Source organism: Pleurodeles waltl, chromosome 5 (assembly GCF_031143425.1).
Source record: "Pleurodeles waltl isolate 20211129_DDA chromosome 5, aPleWal1.hap1.20221129, whole genome shotgun sequence".
NCBI lineage: Eukaryota > Metazoa > Chordata > Amphibia > Caudata > Salamandridae > Pleurodeles > Pleurodeles waltl.
Genome location: NC_090444.1, coordinates 473,893,401 through 473,919,406, shown reverse-complemented (window position 1 = coordinate 473,919,406; position 26,006 = coordinate 473,893,401). Strand labels below are relative to the sequence as shown.

General features: G+C 42.4%; 1 protein-coding gene across 3 annotated transcripts in view; it reads left to right on the top strand.

The window, feature by feature from the left end:
- The window catches only part of MTHFD1L (methylenetetrahydrofolate dehydrogenase (NADP+ dependent) 1 like), a 1,484,080-nt gene that overhangs the window by 583,206 nt on the left and 874,868 nt on the right, over positions 1-26,006 (top strand). For all 3 annotated transcript variants that reach the window (XM_069234289.1, XM_069234288.1, XM_069234290.1), the window contains one exon: positions 2,453-2,555. In XM_069234289.1, coding sequence (XP_069090390.1) covers positions 2,453-2,555 — 103 coding nt within the window. The remainder of the gene's footprint in view (positions 1-2,452; positions 2,556-26,006) is intronic.

The window sequence follows — 26,006 nt, the reverse complement described above, 5'->3', positions numbered from 1 at the left end:
AAAAGGTCTCAAGCGATGACAACTTTTTAGGGTCGAGCCTGCGTTGCATGCGCTCGCGCATGCATTTCGCAGGGAGTCTCTTTTGTATTTAGAAAAGGGCTTGGAGCCCTGTCAACTTCACGTCCGTGTTTTTTATTGGTTGGTGGGCTTCCCTAATAAAATCTGCTTGCTTTTGTTAACGCGTCCGTATATGTTAATTTATACACATCAGGACTCGTTTTAGGTCGATGAATCTTTGGACCCAGTGGTGAGACACCATAAGACGAGACAACTGATCAATACATCAAACCATATGTCTATAATATTGTTAACATATATCACCACAATAAATTTCACCTTAGACATTAATAATTCTTCGACGCAACCATGACCTTTCAGTCATGAATAACCACACCTTATTCAAGTTTTGTGAATTTTATTCCCTATTGATTACAATCTAATAGCAGATGTATTAATCTCAAAACCAAGAAGCAAAGAACATTATCACAAAGCGGCAACTATGGTAAGTTTTCATCAATGCAATGATCACAAATACAAGATAATCATATGCAGATGATAAATCAAAATACAGAGAATCTCCTAAAGGTCTTAGTTCAGCATAGCACCATGTCAGTCACGTCAGTTACGTCAGTCAAGATGAAATGCCTCATCTAACCGCAATTAGCATCAGCATGTTGGGCTTCATGCAAAACAATTTAGAACATCAATTTGGAAAAACGTCTAACTAAGGTCTCTAATCAAAACACACAGCAGTTGGTACCTAGAAAGGAAAGGCAGAATAAATGAATTTCCATTAGAATCGGTATAATTACCCTCCTCGGAATAGGTCAGCATACAGGGTCAGTCTTCGTCTTCAGGACATCAGTTAAATCGCCGTCAGTCTATCTAAGCTAAGGGCAGGGTACACCTCCCTCATAAGGAAGAAAGTGTAATGGGGCAGTCTATGGGCAAGGATGGTTTTGTCTAAGTCTCAAATTACCAAATAGAGTGACAGAGTTTCTGGATGCAATCGATATCTTTCCCTACCTAATGCCGTTTGTTCCTCGTGTCATGAGTTTTTATCCCTTTTTCGAAATACATTCCCCCAAAATCCTATTGGTCAGTCACTACACCCCACTATCTGTAACCTATCAAATTATACATTAAGTAATGCATTTGTCATTCTATGATATTTCTTGTGTTTCTAATTGGTCTTTATAATTGACGTTTTTCGTAGGTGGCACATCCGGGGTTACTTCATTTTCTGGCACACGCTTCGGGTCAAGAGTTCTCTTCTCCGCGATTTAATGTCCTTGAAAGTGTCCATGTTTGTTGCGAAGTTCATAAATTTTATACTAAAGCCACTAGCATGCGGATGAGAAAATTTAGCATTGTTGCAAATAAGTGAAGAAAAGAACAATTGCTGGTTCATGGCCTTTTGCAAATCAGTACACTGGAGAAACAGAAAAATACGCTTTAATATGAGATCTACACAGCTAGTTTTCGACTCGCGCTAACTTAAGGCTTATGGATTCTAATAAATGCAGTCTTCGTACGTGTTAACATATTCAATTAATCATAATACAGACAATTATTGCTTACAGTCGACATTAGTTTATGCATGTGAAAAATTCTCCACGTTTAAAATATGTTTCAATGAATAATATTATTAATACAGCATTGTTAATTATAAGCTTTTCACATCTAGAATAGGTAATATTTAAACTACGCTCTCTCACTTTCATTAGTCGAAGGCACGCATACGTCATGTCATGCCTTTTCCGGTGGCTAGCCCTTCTCCAGCGCAGCGACCAAGTACAGAAAACATGCGAGGCTCGCTGTTTTCCATCGGGCTCGTGGACTTTTTTTTCTCTAATTTACGAGCCCTATCTCGCTTGGCAGAAGTCGAGCGCTTTACATACTTGATTTCACTTTTTCGGGTTATGTACATAAATGCATTTTTGCCCGATAGGTGAAAAGTCCGGTTAGGAGTTTACAACGCGATCAGCTCTGACATGAGCAAACGCGAGACCCGATGCATTGTAAATGCTTGTTCTCTCTTGCTATAATGTTACATTAATTAGGTTGACAGAAGTTTATATGTTGATGATTAGTAGCTACACGTGTACATGCCAACACAAACCGTAATCTGGCCGGAGCAGTTCCTTAATCTTCTATGTAGATCGAGCCCGCCGTTTTACATTGTTTACATTCGCCAGTGTGTCATGGCGGCTGCTGAGAGCTTTTACTGACCGCCTTTCCATTCCCCGCCGCATGCCTCCCCCGGGAGAGAATGTTTATGGTGGTCCCTGCAAAATATGATTTACGGCTTTCTGAGCCAGGTGTTTTTAGAATGTAAATGTTTAGAAAGAAATTACGATCACTGGAAGTGTGGGTGCGTAACGTGTTTAGGCGGAGATTTAAACTAATTCTGGTTTTCTCTTACTCTTTTACCCGAACACCCACCATTCAGAGACTGGGAATTAATAAAGCTGACCCAAGCACGCTGACAACAGATGAAATCAGTGCCTTTGTACGACTTGATATCGACCCTTCAACCATAACCTGGCAGAGAGGTAAGAATTGGATGTCGTCTTTCTCCGTTTCGTGGTATAATTTTAATAAGTTTATTCTTTTTCTTTTTAAAAAGTTTGGCCAGACTTCTTGTATTGCAACTCGTATTATCACATTGCTAATTAGTAAGCGTAATCAGCTAAGAGAAGTGGCATAACTGACTACATATCGACATAATAATGTGTTTCCTGTGCCGAATAAGTCATGTTGCATCGTTAAATCTAAGAATTGTAGGAAGGTGACATCTTTGCCAGTTTTGATCGCTTTATTTCGGCGTGCACAGAGAGCCCTTGCGTCAGGTACTGAGCGGTTTCTTACAGAATCAATAAACGGCGCTCACACCTCTCCAATCTATGACGTGGACTGTTGACAGTTGCTGTTGGCTTGTTAGTAATAAAATAAACATTCCACAATTTAGTACACTATATACTGGGGTGCTGTGTGGGATTTCCAGTGATGTGCTATTGAGAGCCTTGCGGCCAATAGCTTGTCAGTATGTTCCCCATAGGTATTGTAAAGGGATAGGGATCAATAATCTCGTAAAGAACCCAACAGGTCGACCAAGGGGCTAGGCACTAAAGTGATTATTGTTATGTCTTTAAATATTAGTTTGATGGTTAACTAGCCAAGTAGCACTGCTAAATATTCACCGCAAGACATCCAATAAAAGAGGGTGGGAGAAGGGGATGGTGGGCAGCAGTGCTTGACTGGTACACTGCCAGTAGTGTTAGATAGGGAAAATAGGACGACCTGCACAGTTTTATACTTAAATCTCACCTTGCCTAATCCATGCCACCTCATGACCTATCCTCACAGAAGAACCTTTTTGAACTGGGACATACACCCAAAATCCAAGAAGGGAGGGTGCTAGATGGGTAGCCTTGATGTCGACCTGCCTCCAGGATACACATTACATCTGTGGTGTTCTCGGCATATGATTCTATAAGTAGATTCACATGCAGACCAGTAGAACCTGGAATGTAGAACAGAGGGGTTAAAGAAGGACGGTTTGGATTTGAAGGGAAACAGTGAAGGGACTGTTAATGAGTGAGGTGTTAAGAATAAACCTGCTTGATTAACCTAACTGCTATTTGATGCGTTTTTCTTTCATCTACGCCCAACTTCACATTGGCGATTGATGCAGGGTAAACACCTCAACATGGCAGTGTGTCGTACGCTATACTTAAGATAGTGGTGTGAAGAGCACTTACAGAGGAGAAGAGGCGGCTGACTGAAGAAGTGTTTTCTTGGATGCGACATCGGAGGCCAGTCGGAGTTGTCCTGGAGTGGAGACAGCAGTGACTTTTGCCTTTTTCAGGAAACTGGGAAAGTTTGCAGCATCGTTGCGGTTCTCACAAGGTCCGCGAACGTCAGTGGGCTGCCTGCTCTTTACGTCACTGGAACACATTGCGTCTCAGGATGGAGAGCGTGTGCTGTGAGCCCAATCCTCATTGGAAAGTGTGTGTCAGAAGTGTTGCGGTGGCCATCTTGGGTGGGGTTTTGTGTGCTGTGAGCTGATAGAGCGTTTCCGACCTACTAAATTACCTGTATTTCGGACGCTCTTAGGTCGATGAATCTTTTGACTAAGTGGGACACTCCTCACCCGACATTAATCAATTTAATCAAAATCAATAATCAATAACGAACATAAGCAATGCCCTGATCAACATAACACTTCACAATTAATCCAGAAAACATTTCGGCGAACTATGACCTTTCGGTCATAAATAACCACACCAGTTTATTCAAAGTTAATGCATTTATTTCCCTATATTAACAAAGCTAGCACAATATAAATGTGTCTCAACACCAAATGATATATGTAAATGAACATTAATAGCTGTCCATAACGGCGGAAAAGATGCAATCTATGCAGCATTTGAATAACAATGCATTCAATGATAGCGACGCAAACCACTAAAACTATAATCTGTAATGAGCTAATTGCATACATTAGTCAGCATAACAAGGTCTCAAATTGCATCGTGCAACAATTGAATCCTCATCTAACCTCAAATTAGCATCTGCATGTGGGACTTCATGCAAAAACAATTTAGCAACATTAATTTGGAAAACTCCTAACTAGGGCTCTCATCAAAAATCAGCAGTTGGTTACCTAAAAGAAACACAATGCAATTGTACATTTTCCTTTCATATTTACCAAATTCAATCAGCATTCAAGGAAGTCTTCGTCTCACAGGTACCGGTTTCGATCAGCATGGGTACCGGTTTCGATCAGCATGGGACGGGGCAAAGGGGCAGGGTGGACGGGGGAATTGCCTCACAGCGGCAAGATAAAGGACAAAACTACTACTTCATGCAAAGGGGCAAATCAAAGTTAAAGTCTCTAGGGCGAGAATTACTTAAAGTCTCTTTCTCTCGATTAGAGAAAGCATCAAAATGGCGTCGCAGCTGGCAAAATGGCTGTAATGGCTGCTGGCAGGTAAAGTTCGTAATGTCTGTAATGTCTATATCCGCTTTCTTCTTGTGTACCTGGTTTAAATAGACAATAGTTCGAATCCAGTAGGGTCTTCCATTGGAGGGTTCATAGGTTGGCTTCAAATTGTCCAATCAAAAACAACAGTTTACAAGCTTCTATCTAGGCATACATTATCCTTGGAGTCGGGAACGTAAGTTGCAACATATTTTACCAATTAACTCACTTTCAGAGCGTCCATTGTCTGCACCTGCAGATTGACCTTGGAGCAAAGAAGAAGATGCCAGGCTGGCACGAAACCTTAAAGATAAGCATGTGAGAACCGATCTCACTGGAAAAGTACAGCTTCAAGCAAGAATACACGTTTTACTAGCACAATGGAAAAACACGAGCATCTAAACCGTGAGACATGGCAACTAGGCCGAAGCCTCCGCTAAAGTTATGCTAAGCTAAAACATTTCAAACAAGCAAATCATGGCACACGTTTACGATTATGTCAGATTAATACAATTCTAATACATCACGTTATATAAAGCACGCTTATAAATGTTGGCGAACTACTCTAAGGGCACATTTGTCCCCGTACAATCTTTATTAGTTCGGCTAAAGTCACACTTGATTATTGCAGTACTACGTTTATGCGCTAATAAATGTAAAACCTTCATTTCAGCGTCATCAATCCCTCCTCTGATGACTACTTGTCATCACACAAAACAATTCCCACAAATTTTATTCCATTAAAATTCTGTCAGTTCTCTTTGCCTTTTAGTTCCCCTTGTTCTTGCTTTGTATTCTTCTGCCATTCTTTTCATTATTTTCTCTTCCTTCCTTCTTTTAATTCTTGCCATGATCATTATTATTCCCCTTTTTATTCCCCAAATCCCAAAAATGCAAATCAGTACTATTAATATTCCCTGTATTATTTTTAGCAATATTCCATTCCAAATGCCCCCAAGCCAATTTCCCACTGAAGCAATTCCCTTTCCAACCTTCTCCCACACTCCTAGTTCTTTCAATTCCTTCAAATCTGCACTCTCTTTTGTTAGATTAGCAAGCATTGTTTTAATTTTCACACTGTTGTCTGGTATATAAGTGCAACAGTTGCGCGCACCAAGCATTTTGCAAACGCCGCCATCCTTTGCTAAAAGAATGTCTAAGGCAAGCCTGTTTTGAAGAGTCATAGCTCTTTCTGCTGCAAGTTCAGCATCCATCAGGATTATAGCACCTGAAAACTTTGTCAACATGTTATCCACTATAGTAGACAACTTTCTTATTTTTATGGAATTCAACACAACTCCTAATGAAGGAATCATGGCTCCAAATATATCTCCTACCACAGCAGCTGCGGTCTCTCTTTTCTGGATACGATGGGATCCATATGTCTTTTGAATCATCGATAGGTCATCCAGTTGATAAACCTTTGGGAACACTATACCCAAATAACATCTCCCCCACCATCCCTTTGGAAGACGATAATAGGCATTATGCCCACAAATGTAATATACACCAGGTATGACAGGGTCAAGTCCGTTCAGTATGAATGTCCATTTGGCCTTAAAGATAAACGTATGTTTACACTCACTCGCTCCTACGAAAATGTTATCATAATAAGACTCACCTCGATATATACAAAATTTCCCTACATGCCAAGCGTCTAAAGCTATTCTCCCTTGTGTCTTTATTGCTGCAAAATCATAATTATCTACTGTGCGATCTAAAAAGCTTATTTCTACTGCAGTGAGCGAGCAGGTAAGATTTTCCCTATGAGCGTGAGCTGTTTCAAAAGGTTCCATTGGCTCGAAAAATTCTCTCATTATTTTAGCATCCCAATCTTTAGCAATCTGGCTTAGCTGCGTGATTATAGGAACATATGCAAAGGTAACATCATAATTTGAGTAAAAATACTGTATGTTTGTTTGACCATAAAATCTAGAAGTTACTATACTACATGTAATTCCATATGTAAGAGGCATGTGGTGATAAGTCACCCCTTCCTTTACCGATGTCTGTATCTGTGTACACACATAACAATCTTTCGCATCCATAGTCTCAACATATTCTGTTAGCAAGCGATAGAAAACGTTATACGAAAGTTCCTTCTTATCATGCAAGTGTCTCATCTAATTCTAGTCTTTTCAATGCGGTTAGTTCAGTGACAGTAACAGGAGCAGAAGTAGAAGCATCAATTTTCTCATTCTCACCCTTACCACGCGTTGCAAGCACTATTGCCATTATTATTAGTACACATGCAGCTATCAAGCCTATACACACATATTTACAATATTTCACTCTACTGTTTTGTGTCATGATCTGTATAGAATCAGAGAGCTAGAAGCACCTATAAAAGAAACTATTTAGCAATTCAGTTACAAAGCTGAACTAGCGCAATGTTCACACAGTTTTCTTCAGGAGCCAAGTCACTTATCGGTTAGCAGCATTTGTCTCAATTCGGCAATAACTCAGCCTCAATTCGGCAATAACTCAGTCTTTTTTTTTTTTTTTTTTTTTTTTTCTCAAAGTTCAATATCTCTCCCCTTTTTTTTTTTTTCCCCAGAGTTGGCAACGTTGTCTCAAGTCGGGTTTAAGAGTCAATCAGGTTATCAAAGTCTTATCAAGTTAGCAAATGTCTCATCCGGATTAGCAATGTCTCATCTGGTTGTATCACGTTATTTTATAGCAAGCAATGTCATTTAACTGCTTTTCAATCAACAGTGTCCATAAAACTTTTCTTTTCTATTGGTATCTCTTCTTCTTCGTTCTCGAGGCTAAGAGATACAAATTCGTCAGTCCAATCGTCATTGATCACATATGCCCATTCTGGACCGGAATACCTCCTGTTTGGTATTCTTTTCCTTTTCAATTTTGCATCTCTCTTTGACTCTGCCTCGCTGGTACTTTCCTCTTTGGCCAAGTCTTTTTCTGCACTGGATGTTGGTATCACGACAGACACTTCCTTTCTTTTCTCTTTCACTCTTGGCCCTTCACCATCGTTCAACTTTTCTCTAGTCCTTGCTTTTACTGGTGATATACTTGGTCTTCTCTTTGCACTGTGTCCACTTGATGGACCTGAGATCTCCTCTGAAGAAGTTTGAACAGTTTCGTTCTGTTCTACCTTGTCCCCTCCTTCTGGGGAGTCAATCAGGTTTTCCTTTTCTTTCTCTGTACCGTCTGCTTCTGGGAAAGCCCTCCTCTGATCTGGCTCTCCTTCTTCTTCACCTCTTTCGAGCCCTTTGTCACCGTTACTTTCTTCAGGCTCTTTGTCACTTTCAGCTGCTTCAGGCTCTTTGTTACCTTCAGCTGCTTCGTCGCTGTCTGATGTTTCTCCTTGGTCTTCCCCAAATGAATCGGTTTCTTCGTCCTCAGAGAATGTTTCTCCCTCCTCTAATTCTGCCTGTTCGCTTTTAGTTCTGTTTTGCTCTGCCTCAGCGCTCAGCACTTTGTCATCAGTTACTGGCAGTTTCAGCGCTTCAACTTCCTCATCTGTGGGACACAACACTTTCTTTGTATGACTGGCGTGAATCCAGTTGGGAACTCCCGCACACTTCACAGCGGTAGTGGTCGTCAGGATCACTTGGAAAGGGCCTTTCCAACGGGGTTCCAGACACGACTTCCTCACGTGCTTCTTTATCACGACCCAGTCACCTGCTTTCAGTGTGTGTCCTGGTCCTTGGATCGGTGGCAAGGTGGTTGCTTCCACCTGGTGAGAGAAAGAGCGAACCACGTCAGCCAGACCTTTGCAGTAATCTAATACCATATCATCTGTAATATTCAAAAGCGCGTTTGCGGGAACTGCAGGAAGTCTCATGGCCCTGCCCATGAGAATTTCGTGCGGGGACAATCCAGTCTTTCTGTCAGGGGTGTTTCTCAATGACATTAACACCAAAGGCAATGCGTCAGGCCATTTCAAATTTGTCGATGCACATATTTTCGCCATTCTTGATTTCAGTGTACCATTCATTTGCTCCACCAGTCCTGAGGCTTCTGGGCGATAGCTACAATGCAGTTTTTGCTCAATGTTCAGCGCTGCGCAAAGTAACTTCATTACCTCGTTATTGAAGTAACTTCCCCTATCTGATTCTAAAAAGATCGGGAAACCGAAACGTGGTATTAACTCCCTCAACAATAGTTTTGCAACTGTAAGGCTGTCATTTCTACGTGTGGGGTAAGCCTCAATCCAGTGACTAAAAATGCACACAATCACCAACACATACTTCAGGCCTCCATGCACAGGCATCTCAATAAAGTCCATCTGCATTCTACTGAACGGGCCACCCGCCCTACCAATGTGGCTCACGTTCACAATCGTTCCCTTTCCTGGGTTCATCTGTTGACAAATGACACAACGATGGCAAACTGCTTCTGCAACTTGACGGAATCTGGGGTTAAACCAATCAGTTTTGAACAATCTTATCATGGCATCTCTCCCTAGGTGAGCCTGCCCATGATAGAACCGCGCTAGCTGCGATAAGAGACTATTTGGTAAGACAAATTTTCCCTCATTTGAAACCCATAACTCATCTGGTCTCTTTGTACATTGTGCCTTAATCCAGGAAGCCCTTTCATCCTCCCTGACACTATTCTGTAATTCTTTTAGTTCATCCATTGTATCCACGACCTTCAAGGCAAATGCTTCAGCTGGTTCGAGTTCTGGCTCACTTATCAAATTCCATTAATCCCTGAGCAATATACAGTTCAAGGCGCAAAATCTTGCGACCTGATCCGCATATGCATTTCCCAGGGAAACGTAATCCTGTCCTTTTGTATGAGCACTACACTTTACCACTGCAATTTCGGCTGGCATTTGAATGGCATGTAACAATTCCCTTATTCTCTCCCCATTTTTCACTGGGGACCCTGAAGAAGTCAGGAAACCTCTCTGTGACCATAGTTGCCCAAAGTCGTGTACAATTCCAAACCCGTACTGACTATCAGTGTAAATGTTAACCTTCATCAATGTAGACAGTTGGCATGCTCTTGTAAGGGCTACGAGTTCTGCTACTTGTGCAGAATAGACTCCTTGAAGCCAGGACGCTTCCAAGACACCTGTTACAGTACATACAGCATATCCTGCTTTCAATATTCCCAATGCATCTCTTAAACATGACCCATCAACAAAAACAATTTGGTCATTTTCATCAAGCTTAGTATCCTTAATGTCAGGTCGGGGTTTTGTGCCAAATTCAGTCACCTGAAGGCAGTCATGCTCGACGTCCTCAGCGTTCTCAATTTCAGCATTTTCACCGGGAAGCAAGGTTGCTGGATTCAACGTAGTGCACCTTTTCAGCTGCACATTCGGTGAGCCCAGAATTATTGTTTCATACCTTGTGAGTCTTGCTCCAGTCATGTGTTGCGTTCGGGAGCGGGTCAAAAGTATCTCAACTGAGTGAGGGACCATGACTGTTAATGGGTGTCCCATCACTATTCCTTCACTCTGAGTGAGGCTGATACCAACTGCTGCTACGGCGCGCAAACACCCAGGCAGTGCTGCTGCGACCGGATCCAAAGTAGCTGAAAAATATGCTACTGGACTGTTTATGCCGCCATGGGCTTGGGTCAAGACAGACAAAGAACATGCATCACGTTCATGACAAAACAATGTGAAAGGCTTTGTGTAATCAGGCATACCTAAAGCTGGAGCCCTACACATGCATTCTTTCAATTCAATAAAAGCATCCATCTCATCTCCTTTCAGCTCAATTTCATCCAAGGCATCCTTCTGGGTCAGTTTCATTAAAGGCTTTGCTAGAGTTGAGAAGTTGGGAATCCACTGGTGACAGTAGCTCACCATTCCCAAAAACTTCCTCACCTCCCTCCTCGTCTTTGGTGGACTCATTTGAAGTACACTTGTTATTCTTTCCTTCATTATTCTCCGTGACCCTTTCTCTATTTGATGACCCAAATATTTCACTTTCTTCTGACAGAACTGCAACTTTGAAGGAGACACCTTGTGTCCATTCCTTCCCAAATGGTTCAGCAGAGCAATGGTGTCGGCTGAGCAGCCACTTTCTGTCTTAGATGCAATCAGTAAGTCATCAATGTATTGTACCAGGGTTGACTCAAATGGCAATTCTAACGCTTCCAAGTCTTTCTTTAGAATCTGATTGAAAATTGACGGTGACTCAGAAAACCCTTGAGGAATTCGACACCAACTGTAAACTCTGTCTAAGAATTTGAAACAAAAGAGGAATTGGCTGTCCTCATGAAGAGGCACCGAAAAGAATGCTTGTGACAAGTCGATGACTGAGAACCACTCGGCATCGCAAGGGATTTGAAACATTATCACGGCTGGATTCGGTACTACGGGGCAGCATTTAATTATGATGTCATTTATTTTCCTCAAGTCCTGCACTATTCGGACCTTTCCACTCGGCTTTATCAGTCCCATGATTGGTGAATTACATGGACTGCTTAACACTTCTTTCAGTACTCCCGGTTTTACAAACTCATCAATGAGTTGGGCAACTTTCATGAGGGTGTCTTGTGCCATGTGGTATTGTGGGGTCTGAGGAAAGGTTACATTGGGTCTTACGGTCACTTTCACTGGTTCCACTCCTTTCACCAATCCCACCTCTTTTCCTGTCACATCCCACACTTCCTTTCCGACTGTTTCCCGTAATTCAGCAGGAATATCTGCTTCAGTTAACATCGGACAAATGTTAATCAGAGGATATTCTTCGTCGACAGTTTCCATCTCATCCTCTTCTACACTGTCCTCTTCTTCCCCATCACTGCTCGTCTGAATTTTAATTCCCTCGTTCGAACACATAATCGAACATCCCAATTTGCACAATAGGTCTCTCCCTAACAGTGCTATCGGGCTTGTGTCACATACCACAAAATTATGTGACCCTTGATAGTTACCAATGCTGACTGGTACTGGATCTGTGATTGGGTTCGTCAGGTACCTGTTTGCTACTCCCACTACTTGAACTGTTCTCCCTGAGAGGGGCAAATTTGGTACTTCAGTGCTCCTAACAGTTGAACGTGTGGCTCCTGTGTCAACCAAGAATGAAACACGATGACCCATAACTCTTCCCTCCACATATGGACCCTTTTGATCAACTTCCAAGGATGCTGCAAGCACACAATTTCCCTCCTCATCTGAACTTTCATTCTCCCATCCATCGTTTATTCCATTCTCACTGTGTAATGGGAACTGTTGTACTGTGTCATTTGTACTCATCACCTGACCCGAGACCTGTGGAGGAACCATCACTTGCTGCTGACTCATTGGTGCCAAAGGTATTTGCATTTGCTGATTAGGTACCATGGGTAACTGCTGTTGCATTGGCTGCATTTGCGTCATCTGCATGCGGGGCATCTGCATCTGCATCTGCTGCGGCTGTATGGGCTGTAATCCCTGCAGCTGATTTATGGTCTGAAAATTTGGGTTTGGACCTCTCATTTTCAGTCCCCTCATTGTCTGGAATGCATTTACATCATTGTTTTGCTGACCAACACCTGCACCTTCCTGCACCACCATCGGGCACTCGCGTTTCCAATGTCCGACGATTCAGCACGCGTGACACGGCATCACCCTTTTCATTGCCTGCACACCATTCGGTATCACAACAGTGTTCAAATCCAGACCATTACTCCCAAAACCTCCTCTGCCTCTGCCTCTCGCCTGTGGCTGAAACACCATGTTTCCCTGCGGCTGCGGTATCTGCTGTTGGAACCCTTGCAAACCTGTCTGAGCTGCTTTAAGTTGCATCACCATCACTTTCTCTTTCAACCTTTTATGTTTCACTTCAATTTCGTCACTACAGTATTTCGCATAATTCAACACCTCATCAATAGGTTTCGACTGCCAACAAATCAAATGCGTCTTTATCATCTGGCTTATCTCTGGTCTCAGCCCTTCCACGAATCTAAACACAAAATGAAGCATGTCCTTCGCCTCTATTGTTTCCGTGCCACTGTAGTTCTTGAACGCCTTCAACAACCTCTCATAGTAACCATGAATCGACTCTTTAGCCTCTTGGGCAGTTCGATCAATCTTCTGCCAATCCACATTTTTCGCGGCAACCTTCGTCTTCAAATGCTCAATCACCTTGTAGTACAAGCTCATTACCATAGGTGACGGCGCACCCGTATCCCTGTCTCTCTCTGGTTCACTTGTCGGCCAACCTACAGCCCTTTTGCACTCTTCCCACAGATCTGCCGGAACCACAATCTCAAAGAGGGTGTTCAGGTCTTCCCAAAGACATTTTGCAAGCTTCACAAACCTATCAGTCTGTTGATACCATTCAATCGGTTTCTCTCTCAGTTTGGGAAAATCATCCGTAAAAGACTGAATGTCGCTTCTGTGCCACGGTACATGTATTAACTTTCCCCCTGCTGTCTCCCTCATCGGTAACATGGCTATTGCATCACTACTCTGTGGTCTTTTCTCCTTGTGCTCTGAGACACTATCTTTCCTCTTTTCCTTTTTCTTTGCCCACCTGCTTTCCCATTTGTCTAAGCACCTCCACACTTGTGCACTCTGCAGCAATTCTCTAAGGTGCGTTTTCATGCCTGCTGACCTCATGTGTTCAAAGTCTGTGGTCCCGAAATCCAACCTATAGCTCCTGCTCAAGTGTTTTGTCTTGTCTATCTCAACCCCGTTTTTATCAGCTATTTCTTGCAACCTTCTATGTACCTTGTTCACTTCTCTTGTAATCCTGGGACATAGATACCTCAGCTCTTCTTCCGAGTAGGACTCTAACCTATTCAAACCCATAGTCCCTTCCACCAACTCTTCTGCTTCCATGTTCAACCTTACCCTATTCAGATAGTCTTCTCCCTTCCCACTGGCTGAGCTTTGTGTGGAATTCAGACTGTTGAACCACTGTGTTAACTGTTGCGCATTCAACCCCATCAGTGTAGCATTCACATCGACTGCCATTGATGGCTGCGGCAACTTTTCAGTGTTCGATGATAGCGGTATCATCAGTGGGGGACTCGACCTCACCATTGTTGACTGAGCACATATGGGACTAAACTCCATCAAGGACCCAGATCCAGTTGGCTGAGCCGCTATCGGAGTTGGCGCTGGAGCGTTTTCTATGTACCTCCTTTCCGTCCCATTCTGCACCACTAATCCTTGACCGCTCACACCTGAGTTAGGCTGACTGTACAAAGGTACCGGTGGACCTACAGTAATGGGTAGGGATATCGCATCTGGGTTCTGTCCATTCCCCATGCTCTGAGGCATGTTCATTCCCACACTATGGGTCATCATTGCCTGCATGCCCGTCTGACTCCCCGTCATCTGAGCATGTGCCGTTCCCCCCTGCATCTGCTTTTGAGGCATCAAAAACTGGGTTGATTCAGCTTGTGTCAATGCTGGGTTGCGACCATTCTGTACTCCCATTACGGTTGGATCTAGAACCATTCCCGTACTGTTGTCACTGCTGTAGTACCTTGGGACCTGCGGCTGATAATTTTCTGCTGCTTTCAACATAGGCACATCTGGATATATTCTCCTAACCTGCGGTATCTGCGGGGTGAACAGTAAACTCGGGTCCTTAGATCCCGATGGCGTTTCTGAATTCAGAGTTTCATTATTCTGTACCGGTGCCGGAGGGGCAGAACTGGTACTTGGACCTTGTCCACTCTCTGCATAAGGTGGTGGACGGTCGTTCAGCAATTGCATGATGAACTCCTCATCCTCTCACTCGTCTTCCTCTCTATCTTTGGAACACCTCCTGTTTGTCTTACAGGTAGCTTTCTTACCTGTCTCCTCTTCTTCCTTAGCAATTGCGGGAAACAATTTTATCCCCTGCAATACATCTGACGTCCACACCTTCTGTGCATTATCCCATCTAGCGTCCGCTAGTGTCTTTTCTACCTTTCTCATCCTGGTCTCGAACTTCTTTTGCTGTTGCTGTCTTGCCATTAGTTCCCAAATCGCTAGAGCCTCAAACTGTGCTGGCCTTGGAGGTACCTTCATGTCGTACATCGCGAATCTCAAATTCTCTAGGATCCTTATATTGAATGTCCCATGGATTGGGAACGCTACGCTCCCGTGTTTCTCTGTCAGCTTGTGCCATTGCTTTAGCCAAAGGCACGGAGCTACCCCCTTTTCCTCCATTACAATGTAAGCTGGTGTACCTTCGGGTGGCGTCTCCTCTCCTACGCTCGCTTTAATGTAAGACTCCCCCTTCTTCGCACTCTTTAATGCTTTCAAAAATTTCATTTTCTCGTCTTTTATTTCACAAAATTTGTAATCAATAAGTGACTTTAATTCCCGGAATACTCTTCGCTTGCCTTTCCCCTTCCAATCGAGCCCCACGGACTGCGTCCAATCCGTGCGCGACCCTTCTCTGCAACCAACCTATCCCAGCGCGGCTCCTAGTGACGTCACACTCACACACACTGCGGCTGACAAAGCCGCGCGGCTAGTCCTCCTTCACTCAGCTTCTCTCGTAACAACTTCTAGCATGTATCGCGAGCAACCAAATAATAATAAAACAGATCTGTCGGTTTACTACAGGAAGGGTAACACAATTGCTTCAGGACCTTAGGGATTTTTCACTAGCCTCGGCAGTTATTCCATCTTTCTCGGTCCCCACTTTCGCAAGCAAATCTGACCCGCAGACTCTGCTCTCAACTTGTCAATGATCTATTCTAGTGCACTTAGAATTTGTCAAAGCCCGAAGTCGAAGTTTCTTTCACTCCCTTAACACACGTACCGACTCGTTGACCACGCCCGGTCAACCTACTAAACCGACCAGACCACAACATAAAACAAGTGTCTCATACACTTTTCAACATACTCCGGAGTCTCTTGACCTCGCAGGGCCCGTCTCAACAACAACAACCACGTGGACCTTCTTCTGCACAAAGCGCCACATACACATGAAGTTCGACGACTTCCCTACTCTCACACTCGGAGTCGCACCTCCGCTATTCTCTAAAATCCTCGCAACCTTTTCAAACAATCTGCGGCAATAAGCTGTGCAAGCGCAAAATCCTAACTTCACTCATACCATCACTAGTACCGCCGACGCCGATCTCACACCTCCATTCTTTCCATTTGCAAGCTCCGAGATCCCGGGAAAGTCGCAAGGGAATTAGGGCATCATCATTCTCTCAATCTGTTTTACCCAGGAAAAATCTAATTCAACACCATATACCTCTCGAGCAGGATCCCAAAGGGCGAAACTATTAATTCAACACCATGTACTTTAAGAGTGATGGGTCCCAAAAGGCGAAACCGTCCTCTGCTACCATCTACTGATAGAGCGTTTCCGACCTACTAAATTACCTGTATTTCGGACGCTCTTAGGTCGATGATTCTTTTGACTAAGTGGGACACTCCTCACCCGACATTAATCAATTTAATCAAAATCAATAATCATTAACGAACATAAGCAATGCCCTGATCAACATAACACTTCACAATTAATCCAGAAAACATTTCGGCGAACTATGACCTTTCGGTCATAAATAACCACACCAGTTTATTCAAAGTTAATGCATTTATTTCCCTATATTAACAAAGCTAGCACAATATAAATGTGTCTCAACACCAAATGATATATGTAAATGAACATTAATAGCTGTCCATAACGGCGGAAAAGATGCAATCTATGCAGCATTTGAATAACAATGCATTCAATGATAGCGACGCAAACCACTAAAACTAATGTATGCAATTAGCTCATTACAGATTATAGTCAGCATAACAAGGTCTCAAATTGCATCGTGCAACAATTGAATCCTCATCTAACCTCAAATTAGCATCTGCATGTGGGACTTCATGCAAAAACAATTTAGCAACATTAATTTGGAAAACTCCTAACTAGGGCTCTCATAAAAAATCAGCAGTTGGTTACCTAAAAGAAACACAATGCAATTGTACATTTTCCTTTCATATTTACCAAATTCAATCAGCATTCAAGGAAGTCTTCGTCTCACAGGTACCGGTTTCGATCAGCATGGGTACCGGTTTCGATCAGCATGGGACGGGGCAAAGGGGCAGGGTGGACGGGGGAATTGCCTCACAGCGGCAAGATAAAGGACAAAACTACTACTTCATGCAAAGGGGCAAATCAAAGTTAAAGTCTCTAGGGCGAGAATTACTTAGTCTCTTTCTCTCGATTAGAGAAAGCATCAAAATGGCGTCGCAGCTGGCAAAATGGCTGTAATGGCTGCTGGCAGGTAAAGTTCGTAATGTCTGTAATGTCTATATCCGCTTTCTTCTTGTGTACCTGGTTTAAATAGACAATAGTTCGAATCCAGTAGGGTCTTCCATTGGAGGGTTCATAGGTTGGCTTCAAATTGTCCAATCAAAAACAACAGTTTACAAGCTTCTACCCAGGCATACATTATCCTTGGAGTCGGGAACGTAAGTTGCAACATATTTTACCAATTAACTCACTTTCAGAGCGTCCATTGTCTGCACCTGCAGATTGACCTTGGAGCAAAGAAGAAGATGCCAGGCTGGCACGAAACCTTAAAGATAAGCATGTCAGAACCGATCTCACTGGAAAAGTACAGCTTCAAGCAAGAATACACGTTTTACTAGCACAATGGAAAAACACGAGCATCTAAACCGTGAGACATGGCAACTAGGCCGAAGCCTCCGCTAAAGTTATGCTAAGCTAAAACATTTCAAACAAGCAAATCATGGCACACGTTTACGATTATGTCAGATTAATACAATTCTAATACATCACGTTATATAAAGCACGCTTATAAATGTTGGCGAACTACTCTAAGGGCACATTTGTCCCCGTACAATCTTTATTAGTTTGGCTAAAGTCACACTTGATTATTGCAGTACTACGTTTATGCGCTAATAAATGTAAAACCTTCATTTCAGCGTCATCAGAGCCCAATCCCCTTTGCAAAGTGTGCATCAGCAGCATTGCGGTGGCCATCTTGCATGTGTTTTTTCACTGGAGTTTCACCAAAAGCGCTGTAGTGGTAAAAAGGAAAAAACTGTAAAACAAAGGAACGAGCATGTTCGGAAGTGTGAGTAACTGAAATATAATTGGTTTTAGACTATAACAGGCACACCTCAGCCTGTCATCAGACCTGCTGCTTTTGGTGACTAAACTGAAAGAGAAATATAACCAAAGGAATCGGTGACAGGCACATCTGAGCCTGGAGTCTCACACTTAGTATTACATAAAGCATTAGCGGTTTTTGGAAGCTAGTCTAAAGACAATACTGTTAAAAAGGCAAAATGTTACGCCATCCATTTTTTTTTTTTTTTTTTTTAAGTAGTCCAGGTGAGCCTGCACTATGCAGGGGTATGTAGCCCCTCCCTGAGCGCAGAGAGGAAATATGCATTGTTAATGCATCTCCTAGGAGGAGAAGGGCAAGAGTTGTTAGAAAATTTACCTAATTTGAATGTTGAAGAGGAAAGAAGTTTGAATGAATTTGAAATTTGTTTATTGAAAATGGATAAATATTATTTACCAAGAGTGAACACGATTATGGAAAGATATTATTTTGGAAAGAGAGAACAAGGAAATGAGGAGTAAATGACAAGTTTAAGAAAATTAGCAGCTTCATGCAAATTTGGTGCCCTGTTTGAAAGGATTTGTGATCAGTTTGTGTTAAAGTGTAGTAGTGATAAGTTTCGCCAAGAATTGTGGTTGTAGGATGAGCCACCTTCAGAGGAGGTAGTAATGGTGGCAAAGAGAGTAGAGCACATGAAGTGTGTTACAGAATTGAGTTGTGTTAAAAATAAAACGAGTAATGAGACATGAAAAGTCAAAGAAGTGGTATGTGAAGTAAGAACCAAGGGCATGGTGAAAGAAAAAGAGAAGAATGCATGTGAAACATTTAAAGGGGAATGTTTCAGATGTGGGTATAGTGGTCATAGGGCGAATACAAGTAATTGTCCAGCTTTGGATGTCGTATGCAATGGGTGTGGGGTAAAAAAGGACATTTTTACAAGGGTTGAAAAAGTCAGAGGTATCTGAACAAAGAAGTCAGAGATAGCTCAAGAAATGGTGTTTCAGGTTGACATGTATTTCGGATAAGAATGAACATACCTGCAAAAATGTTATTGTGGATAGAGTTAAACTATTAATGCAATTTGACTTTTGTTCACAGTTAATCATTATTTCAAAACAGTGTTTTGAAAGAGTATTTGTGAAAAGAAAGAAATGACAGGCAGTGGATATGAGCTCTGGAGGATATGGAGGTCAGCCAATCAAAATGATAGGTTTATTTGAAGGATGCTTGGAGTCAGGGGGAAGACATATTTTGGGAAAGGTATAAGTTTCAAATAAAGGAGACAATCTTTTAAGTTGGGCACATCAGAGATTGTTGGGGGTACGGCTTAACCCTAATACCCAGCCTCAAGTGCATGTTCAAGATGTAGAGAAAAATTAGATGGATTTTTTGTAGAAGTTTCCAGAGTATTCTCTGAATCCTTTGTTTGTTTTAGAGGATACAAACATAGTATTAAGTTGAAGAAAGATGCGGTTCTCGTGGTTGCAAAAGTGAGGAGAGTTCCCTTGGCATTACAGGAGCTAGTGAGTACAGACCTTAGGAGACTAGAGACATCAGGAGTAATAGAGGAAGTAGAAACAACTGAATGGTTGGCTCCCATAGTCGTAGCAAAGAAAAAATAATGGAGATATTAGATATGGTGTATGGATCTCAGAGCACTGGATAGGGAGATGGTGGTTGACATGTTCCCTCTTCCCAATGTTAAAGAAATAGTGTCTGGTGGGTGGAGCAAAACTGTTCACCACACTAGATTTGGCATCTGCCAACCATCAGGTGGAGTTGGATGAGAATTCACAGGATCTTACTGCATTTATAACACCTTTCGAAGCATTTAAGTTTAAAAGGATGCTGTTTGGTCTTGTCGGCTGCATCAGTGTGTCAATGTATTATGAGGAAAGTATTGGAAAACGTGGAATGAGTTAAATGCTACTAGGACTATGTTGATATCTGGTGGCACGGCAGAGTAACATGATAGTTCTGTAAGTATGGTATTAAAGAGATTGGGAAAGGCAGGGTCTCACGCTCAAGAAGTGGTGTCAGTTTGGCGTGACTAAGGTTGAGTATTTGAGACATTTGATCTCAGGAGAAGGTGTAAAGCCCTAACCAGAATTGGTCTACGCCATTAAAAACATAGTAACACCTCATTCTTAAAAGGAAGGAAGTAAGTTTGTTTCTTGGAATGGTAGAGTATTATGGAAGGTACATAAGAAATGTAGCAGAGAAATCACTGAATAGGAGAGGTTTGTTGAAGAAAGGGAAATTTTTTATGGATTGAGTTAAGCGAGGCAGTATTTCATAGAGTAAAAGAAGAATTAAGAGGCACCATGCTTACAGGCGTTTATTCCTGGCAGGCAGATGTACAGTATCACTGATGCAAGCTCAAAAGGGTTAGGTGCTGTAGTGATACAAGATGATAAGGGAAAGAAAAGATTGTGTGTGCGTCCAAAACTTGAGTGGTGCAAAAAAATAAAAAATAAATAAATAACAGTAATTGAAAGGTAGACTTTGGCCATTTTCTGGGCCTTCAGGACGCTTAAGCATTTCATTTGGGGAACTGATTTTGTGGTATTACCAGATCATAAGCCTCCTGTGGAAATATTTAGAAATGAGGGTCTGGACTGTGTCCCTGCAACAATAAGAAGATGGTTAATTGGGATAATGGAATTTAAGTTTAGAGTGGAATATTTACCTGGTATCTTAAATGTGAGTGCAGACTTTCAAGGTTAGTTGTCGTCAGTAAAACTAAAGAAGAACAAGAAATGGATCAAGGGGTGGAAGAAGATGTTTAAGTTAATTGTAACATGAATTAAATTACTCTTGGGGCTGTAACAGAGGAAGAATGGAGGGATGAACTACTTGAAGACGAGGTGTTGGAGAAAGTCATGGAAGCGATGAAGCATGGAAATTTTCGCAATTTAGAAAAGGTCTGGAATTTAATTAAAGGGGAACTGGCTATTGACAGATCTCTGTTAAGAGGAACCAGATTGATCTGAGAAATAGAATTATAAAACAAGCTCAAAAAGGTGATCTAGGTATTGTCAAAACAAAAGAAGATTTGAGAGCCAGTTTTTGGTGGCCAGGAATGGATGTAGAAATTGAACGGGCAGTCCGGGAGTGTGTGCAGTGTTATTGTAGTGACAAGGTATTGAAAAATCATCAAGTACCCATGGTTTGTAGGAAATTACCAAGCAAACCATGGGATGAGTTGTCCATATATATTGTGGGTCCTTTGCAAGGCAAGCAATCCACTCCTTATCGGATTATGTTGATGGATTTGTACTTAAGGTGGGTGGAAGTTAAAAGTGTAAGAGATCTCATCCTCCAGCGTGAGACAATATCTAGAAGACATTTTCAAGAGAGGTTTTCCCAAGAGTATTTTATCTGATAATGGACCACAGTTTTGTTCAAAAGAATTAGAAAGCTATTTGGAGTCTTGTAGCATCATGCACCAAAAATCTGTGGTTTATCATCCTGAAACCAATGGGGATGTGGAGAGATTTAATAAATATTTAAAAGAGAGCATGCAGTTGGCAAGGGTGAACTGTTTAAATTGGAAGAAGGAACTACAAGTGCATAACAGCGTATCGTCCCTCTCCACACATGAAGACTGGTAAGTCACTGTTCAGAGGAAGAGTGCTCAACACTAATTTGTGTCCAGGATGGATAGATGGACTGGAGAAAAAAACAATACAAACGTGGTTAAGATCAGTTGGAGGAATAGGGAAGAAAGATTAATGCTCAAAAGGAAACAAGACTTTTATAATAGGAAAAATGCTTGCAATGTAGAAGTAAAAGTAGGCTATGTGGTAAAAATGAAAGCCCAGTAGGATGTGCAGCATGTTCAAAATATACTAAAGCACAGAAAGTAATTACATTTATTTCAGAATGCTGTAAAAATGGCAGATGGTAGGATATGGAAAATGAATAGAATGGTACCATATAAAGTGATGGTTAGAGAGAGTTGGGTGAAGAAATAAGAGGAGATGAAGTTGAAGATGAAGGGTTTGTGAGATCAATAAGTAATCTCAAGAATGGCAAGAGTGCCAATGTGAGTGAAGAAAGAAAGGAGTATTGGGAAAGTAATCACACCAGAATATTTTAAGGATTATGTTTTGAAATAATTGTTTGTATTTCATATTTTCTCTTCTGTTTCATTACCCAGCGGTTTGGGGTTTATAATTTTCTGTCATATACATTTAAATGAAGAAGGGAGAAGTTTGGTGTTCGATAGATGAGGTGTAAGAATAAACCTGCTTGATTCATCTAACGGATATTTGGTGCATTTTTCTTTCATCTACGCCCAACTTCACAACATCCTTTATAAAAGCAATATGTGCTGTGTTCTTGTACCTAATATTGTGCGCTAACCACATTTATTTCTGAAACCTAAGTATCATTATTAAGTGCTTTTCGTTTTTCTTTGAGTTTTCTGTCCTTGGTATTTCTTGCCCAGTCTTACTGCATGCATGCTCACACCTTCCCAATTCATGATGCCACCATAATTTAATTTCCCTCATGTCTCCTTTAACCTATTCCTTTAACCATAAACACTTTCCCCTCAATGTATTTCCTAGAGCTGATGCATTTATCATAAGCATCTGTTCTTGTCCATTACAGGTTCATCAGTAGAAAGTATGTATGTATTTGTAAGTATGTGCTATTTCTATGACACAGACCTAGCTAAAAGACAACAGAGCTCTTGAAAATGTCATTAAAGGCAAGTGATGGCGCGGGAAATTTTAAACCTAAATCTCTAGGCAGAATCAAACGGAATCCCTCCACTGGTCGTATGGACCTTTGGTTGTAGACTCAATGCATTGAAAATACATTTTAAGTACAGTGAAACCAACGTGGCAACAGAGTGACAGAGAAGATGGTATTCCACCATAAAGGTTTATTTTCAAATAATAATCCAATTATCAATCAGTGAAACTGGCAATGGTTAAAGTATATTATTACAGTCAGAATATTAAGATGCTCAACTATTCTGAAGTTGAGTATTATGAAATACAAAATAGTAAAGAATTCAAAATATCCAAATTATGTGTTCCATAAAGAAACTCCCTCTGTCTAAACCAAGCAATGAGAGTTGGGCATTTCTAAAGACAATGGGAAGAAGGTGTCTGCATACTGTGAACCTCAGTAGAATTTCAGAGGAAACAAGTGTCTGGCATGAAGCTTACCACTCGGGAAACCAAACAGAAAGGTCTGCTCTCCTCCAAATTGGGGTAAAGTCTCCTAACCAACTATATATCACAAATTAAAAACACAATGAAAGGTTCCAGAACATCTGTGTCTTGCTCTCACCGTCCGAAGCCAGTCCCATGGTGGCCTTTGCTGGGAGCTGGTGAACTCGCTAAATTCCCATCCTCACACAATTAGGTACACAACTTCTTGTGCTCAAGAGTTGCATCTTCCTAGTACACCGGGTACAGGAGACTTCTTTCACAGTCATCCCCCCACACCTTCTGATAGCTTTCTCTTCTCAGTCCTCACTATCCGTCTAACGCATAACAGTAAACTTTCCTCTACTAATGAGGAAACAGATAACACACCTGCGAAGGAAAGAAAAAGCACACTTTGACGACCTTTAAAGTGTGCAGAGCTCAGCTAAGGCCTAACATCAAGGCAAATATACTTGACAGTCAAAATGGAAGAACAGTACAGTATTATGAAACCTTAGCAATCAATCAATTATTATGAAAGTGTAAATCTAGTCAGTAAAGGTGTTTACATTGATTATCAATCAACTAAAGGAGGCTGGCTTGGTGTGTGGTGGCACCCAAGGTACTTCCACCTTATACCAGATCCAGGTATCCCTTATTAGTGTAGTGTAGTCAGTGTCTAGAAGCCAGGTTCTCTAGAGGTAGCTGTGGATGAGCAGCAGAGGCTTATCTTGGAGACATACAAAGCTCATTCAATACCACTGTAGTCTCACGCAATGCTTACACACATGAAAGAAAACACTCAATGTTGCAAAGATAAAGGTACTTCATTTTGGTGACACAAATACGAAAAATACCATAGAGGCTATACTCTCTTAGTAGGTAAGTAATACACAAGTTATATACACTAGTATGCAGAAATAGGCATAAAAACATTTAAAAAACAGTGCAATATTGTGAAAATCCCAATTGGAGAATAATGGCCCTGAGGGAGCACAAACCATATAGTAAGAAAATGGAATGCAAGAGTCGGTACTCCACCTAGGTAAGTGGAGTGTGTAGAGGGGAGCTTAAACCGCTAGGAAAGCACAAAGGTAAGTACCACAACACCCACCAGTGACCAGGAAAGCAGGAGTAAATCACTGTGAATTCCCCAGAACACCTACTTAGAAGAGAAGAAGAATTATGCAAAGTCCATTAGGTACTGCAAGACACCAACAGTGGATTCTTGGACAAGACGACCTGTGGAAGAGGGGACCAAGTCCAGCAAGCACTACAGAGTCCAGGAAGGGCAGGAGCCCCTACTCACCAGACTGAAGGTGCAAGAGATGAGTTGACGGTGATGAAGGAGAGTTAGCACTGCACCTAAGAAGACAGAGTCAAGTTCCTGAAGGATGCAGGTGATGTCCCATGCCAGAAGGAGGATTGCAGCCGGTTTGCTTCTTCGGATTCCACCTACAAGCCTTGGCACATTCAAAACTCGTGGTTGGTGGAAAGTGGTGCGGCCAAGGACCACAAAGGACCAGGTGGACTCTACCCAGGAAGGGAGGTGGGTTAGAGTGACACAGAGAGCTCACAGAAGCACAGGCAGAACCCACAGGAGTCCCACAAAAGAGGACACGAAGGTTGAAGGAGCCCACGCAGCTCTATGAAAAGTGGTCCCACGCCACTGGAGAACCAGAGAACCACTCAGGGAGCTGTGCATTGCAGTATGGGGTGCTTAGAGCTGGAGCTTCAAGATGCCTGAGGATCCCTTAGAAAAGATGCCAACAAGCCTTGGCAGCTGCAAATGACGTGCACGGGGTGCTGTTCTGCGTGGGAAGACAAGGGCTTATCTCCAACCAAGTGGGACAGCTGGAAGAGAGGACCATCAGGACCACTTCAGTCCACCATCCATGTTGCAGGATCCACGCGTTTCAGCAGGAGAGGGTATCCACGCAGCCAGTCGTCGTTGCATTTGGTGCTTGCAGATGCAGGGGAGTGACTCCTTCACCCCAAAGGAGATTCCTTCTTTCTTGTGCAGGCTGAAGGCGGGCAGTCCTCAGAGGATGCATGTTCGGGGAAATGTTGCAGTTGCTGGAAGGAGCTGTGGGTACAATGTTAAAGGCAGTGTCTTGCTTCTTTTTTGCAGCTTGTCAGGTCCTGGAGCGTCCAGATACTTCAGTCAGAAGTTGAAGTGGAGGTTGCAGAGGAATCCTGCTGGAGCCTTGCAAACCGAATCTGAGGAACCACCCAAGTGAGAGACACTAAATTGTAATGAAAGGGGGTTGGTTACCTAGCTGGGTGGCCACCAATCAGGAAGGGGCTCTGATTTCACATGCCTGCACTGGCCACTCAGATGCTCCCAAAGTTGTTCCCTGCCAACCTTGAATCCGAGATGGCAAAACCTCTGTAGGAGCTCTGAGAATCACCCCTTGGGTGGTGATGGACAGAGGAATGGTCACTCCCTTTCCTTTGTCCAGTTCTGTGCCAGAAAAGGGACTGAGGGGGTCCTGAACCGGTGTAGACTTGTGTATGCAAGAAGGGCGTCAAATGCCCTTCAGAGCTTTACCAATGGCTTGGGGAGGTTACCCCTCCCACGCCTGTAAAACCTTTTTCCAAAGGCAGAGGGTATAACACCCCTTTCCTAAATGAAAACCTTTGTTCTGCCTTCCTGTGCTTGAGCTGCTTAAGCAACTGGAGGGCAGAAATCTGTCTGTGAGGTGGCAGCAGCTTGGGCTGGCTGGAAAACCTCAGAACTGTAGGAGCGATGCTGGGGGTCCTCTGAGGAGCCCCTAGAGTGCATGGAATCGTACAACCAATGCTTGCAAAAGCATTGTGGTATGATTCATACATGTTTGATCCCAAACATGCCTATGTTTGGAGATACCATTATGTAGCTGGGCATAGGTATT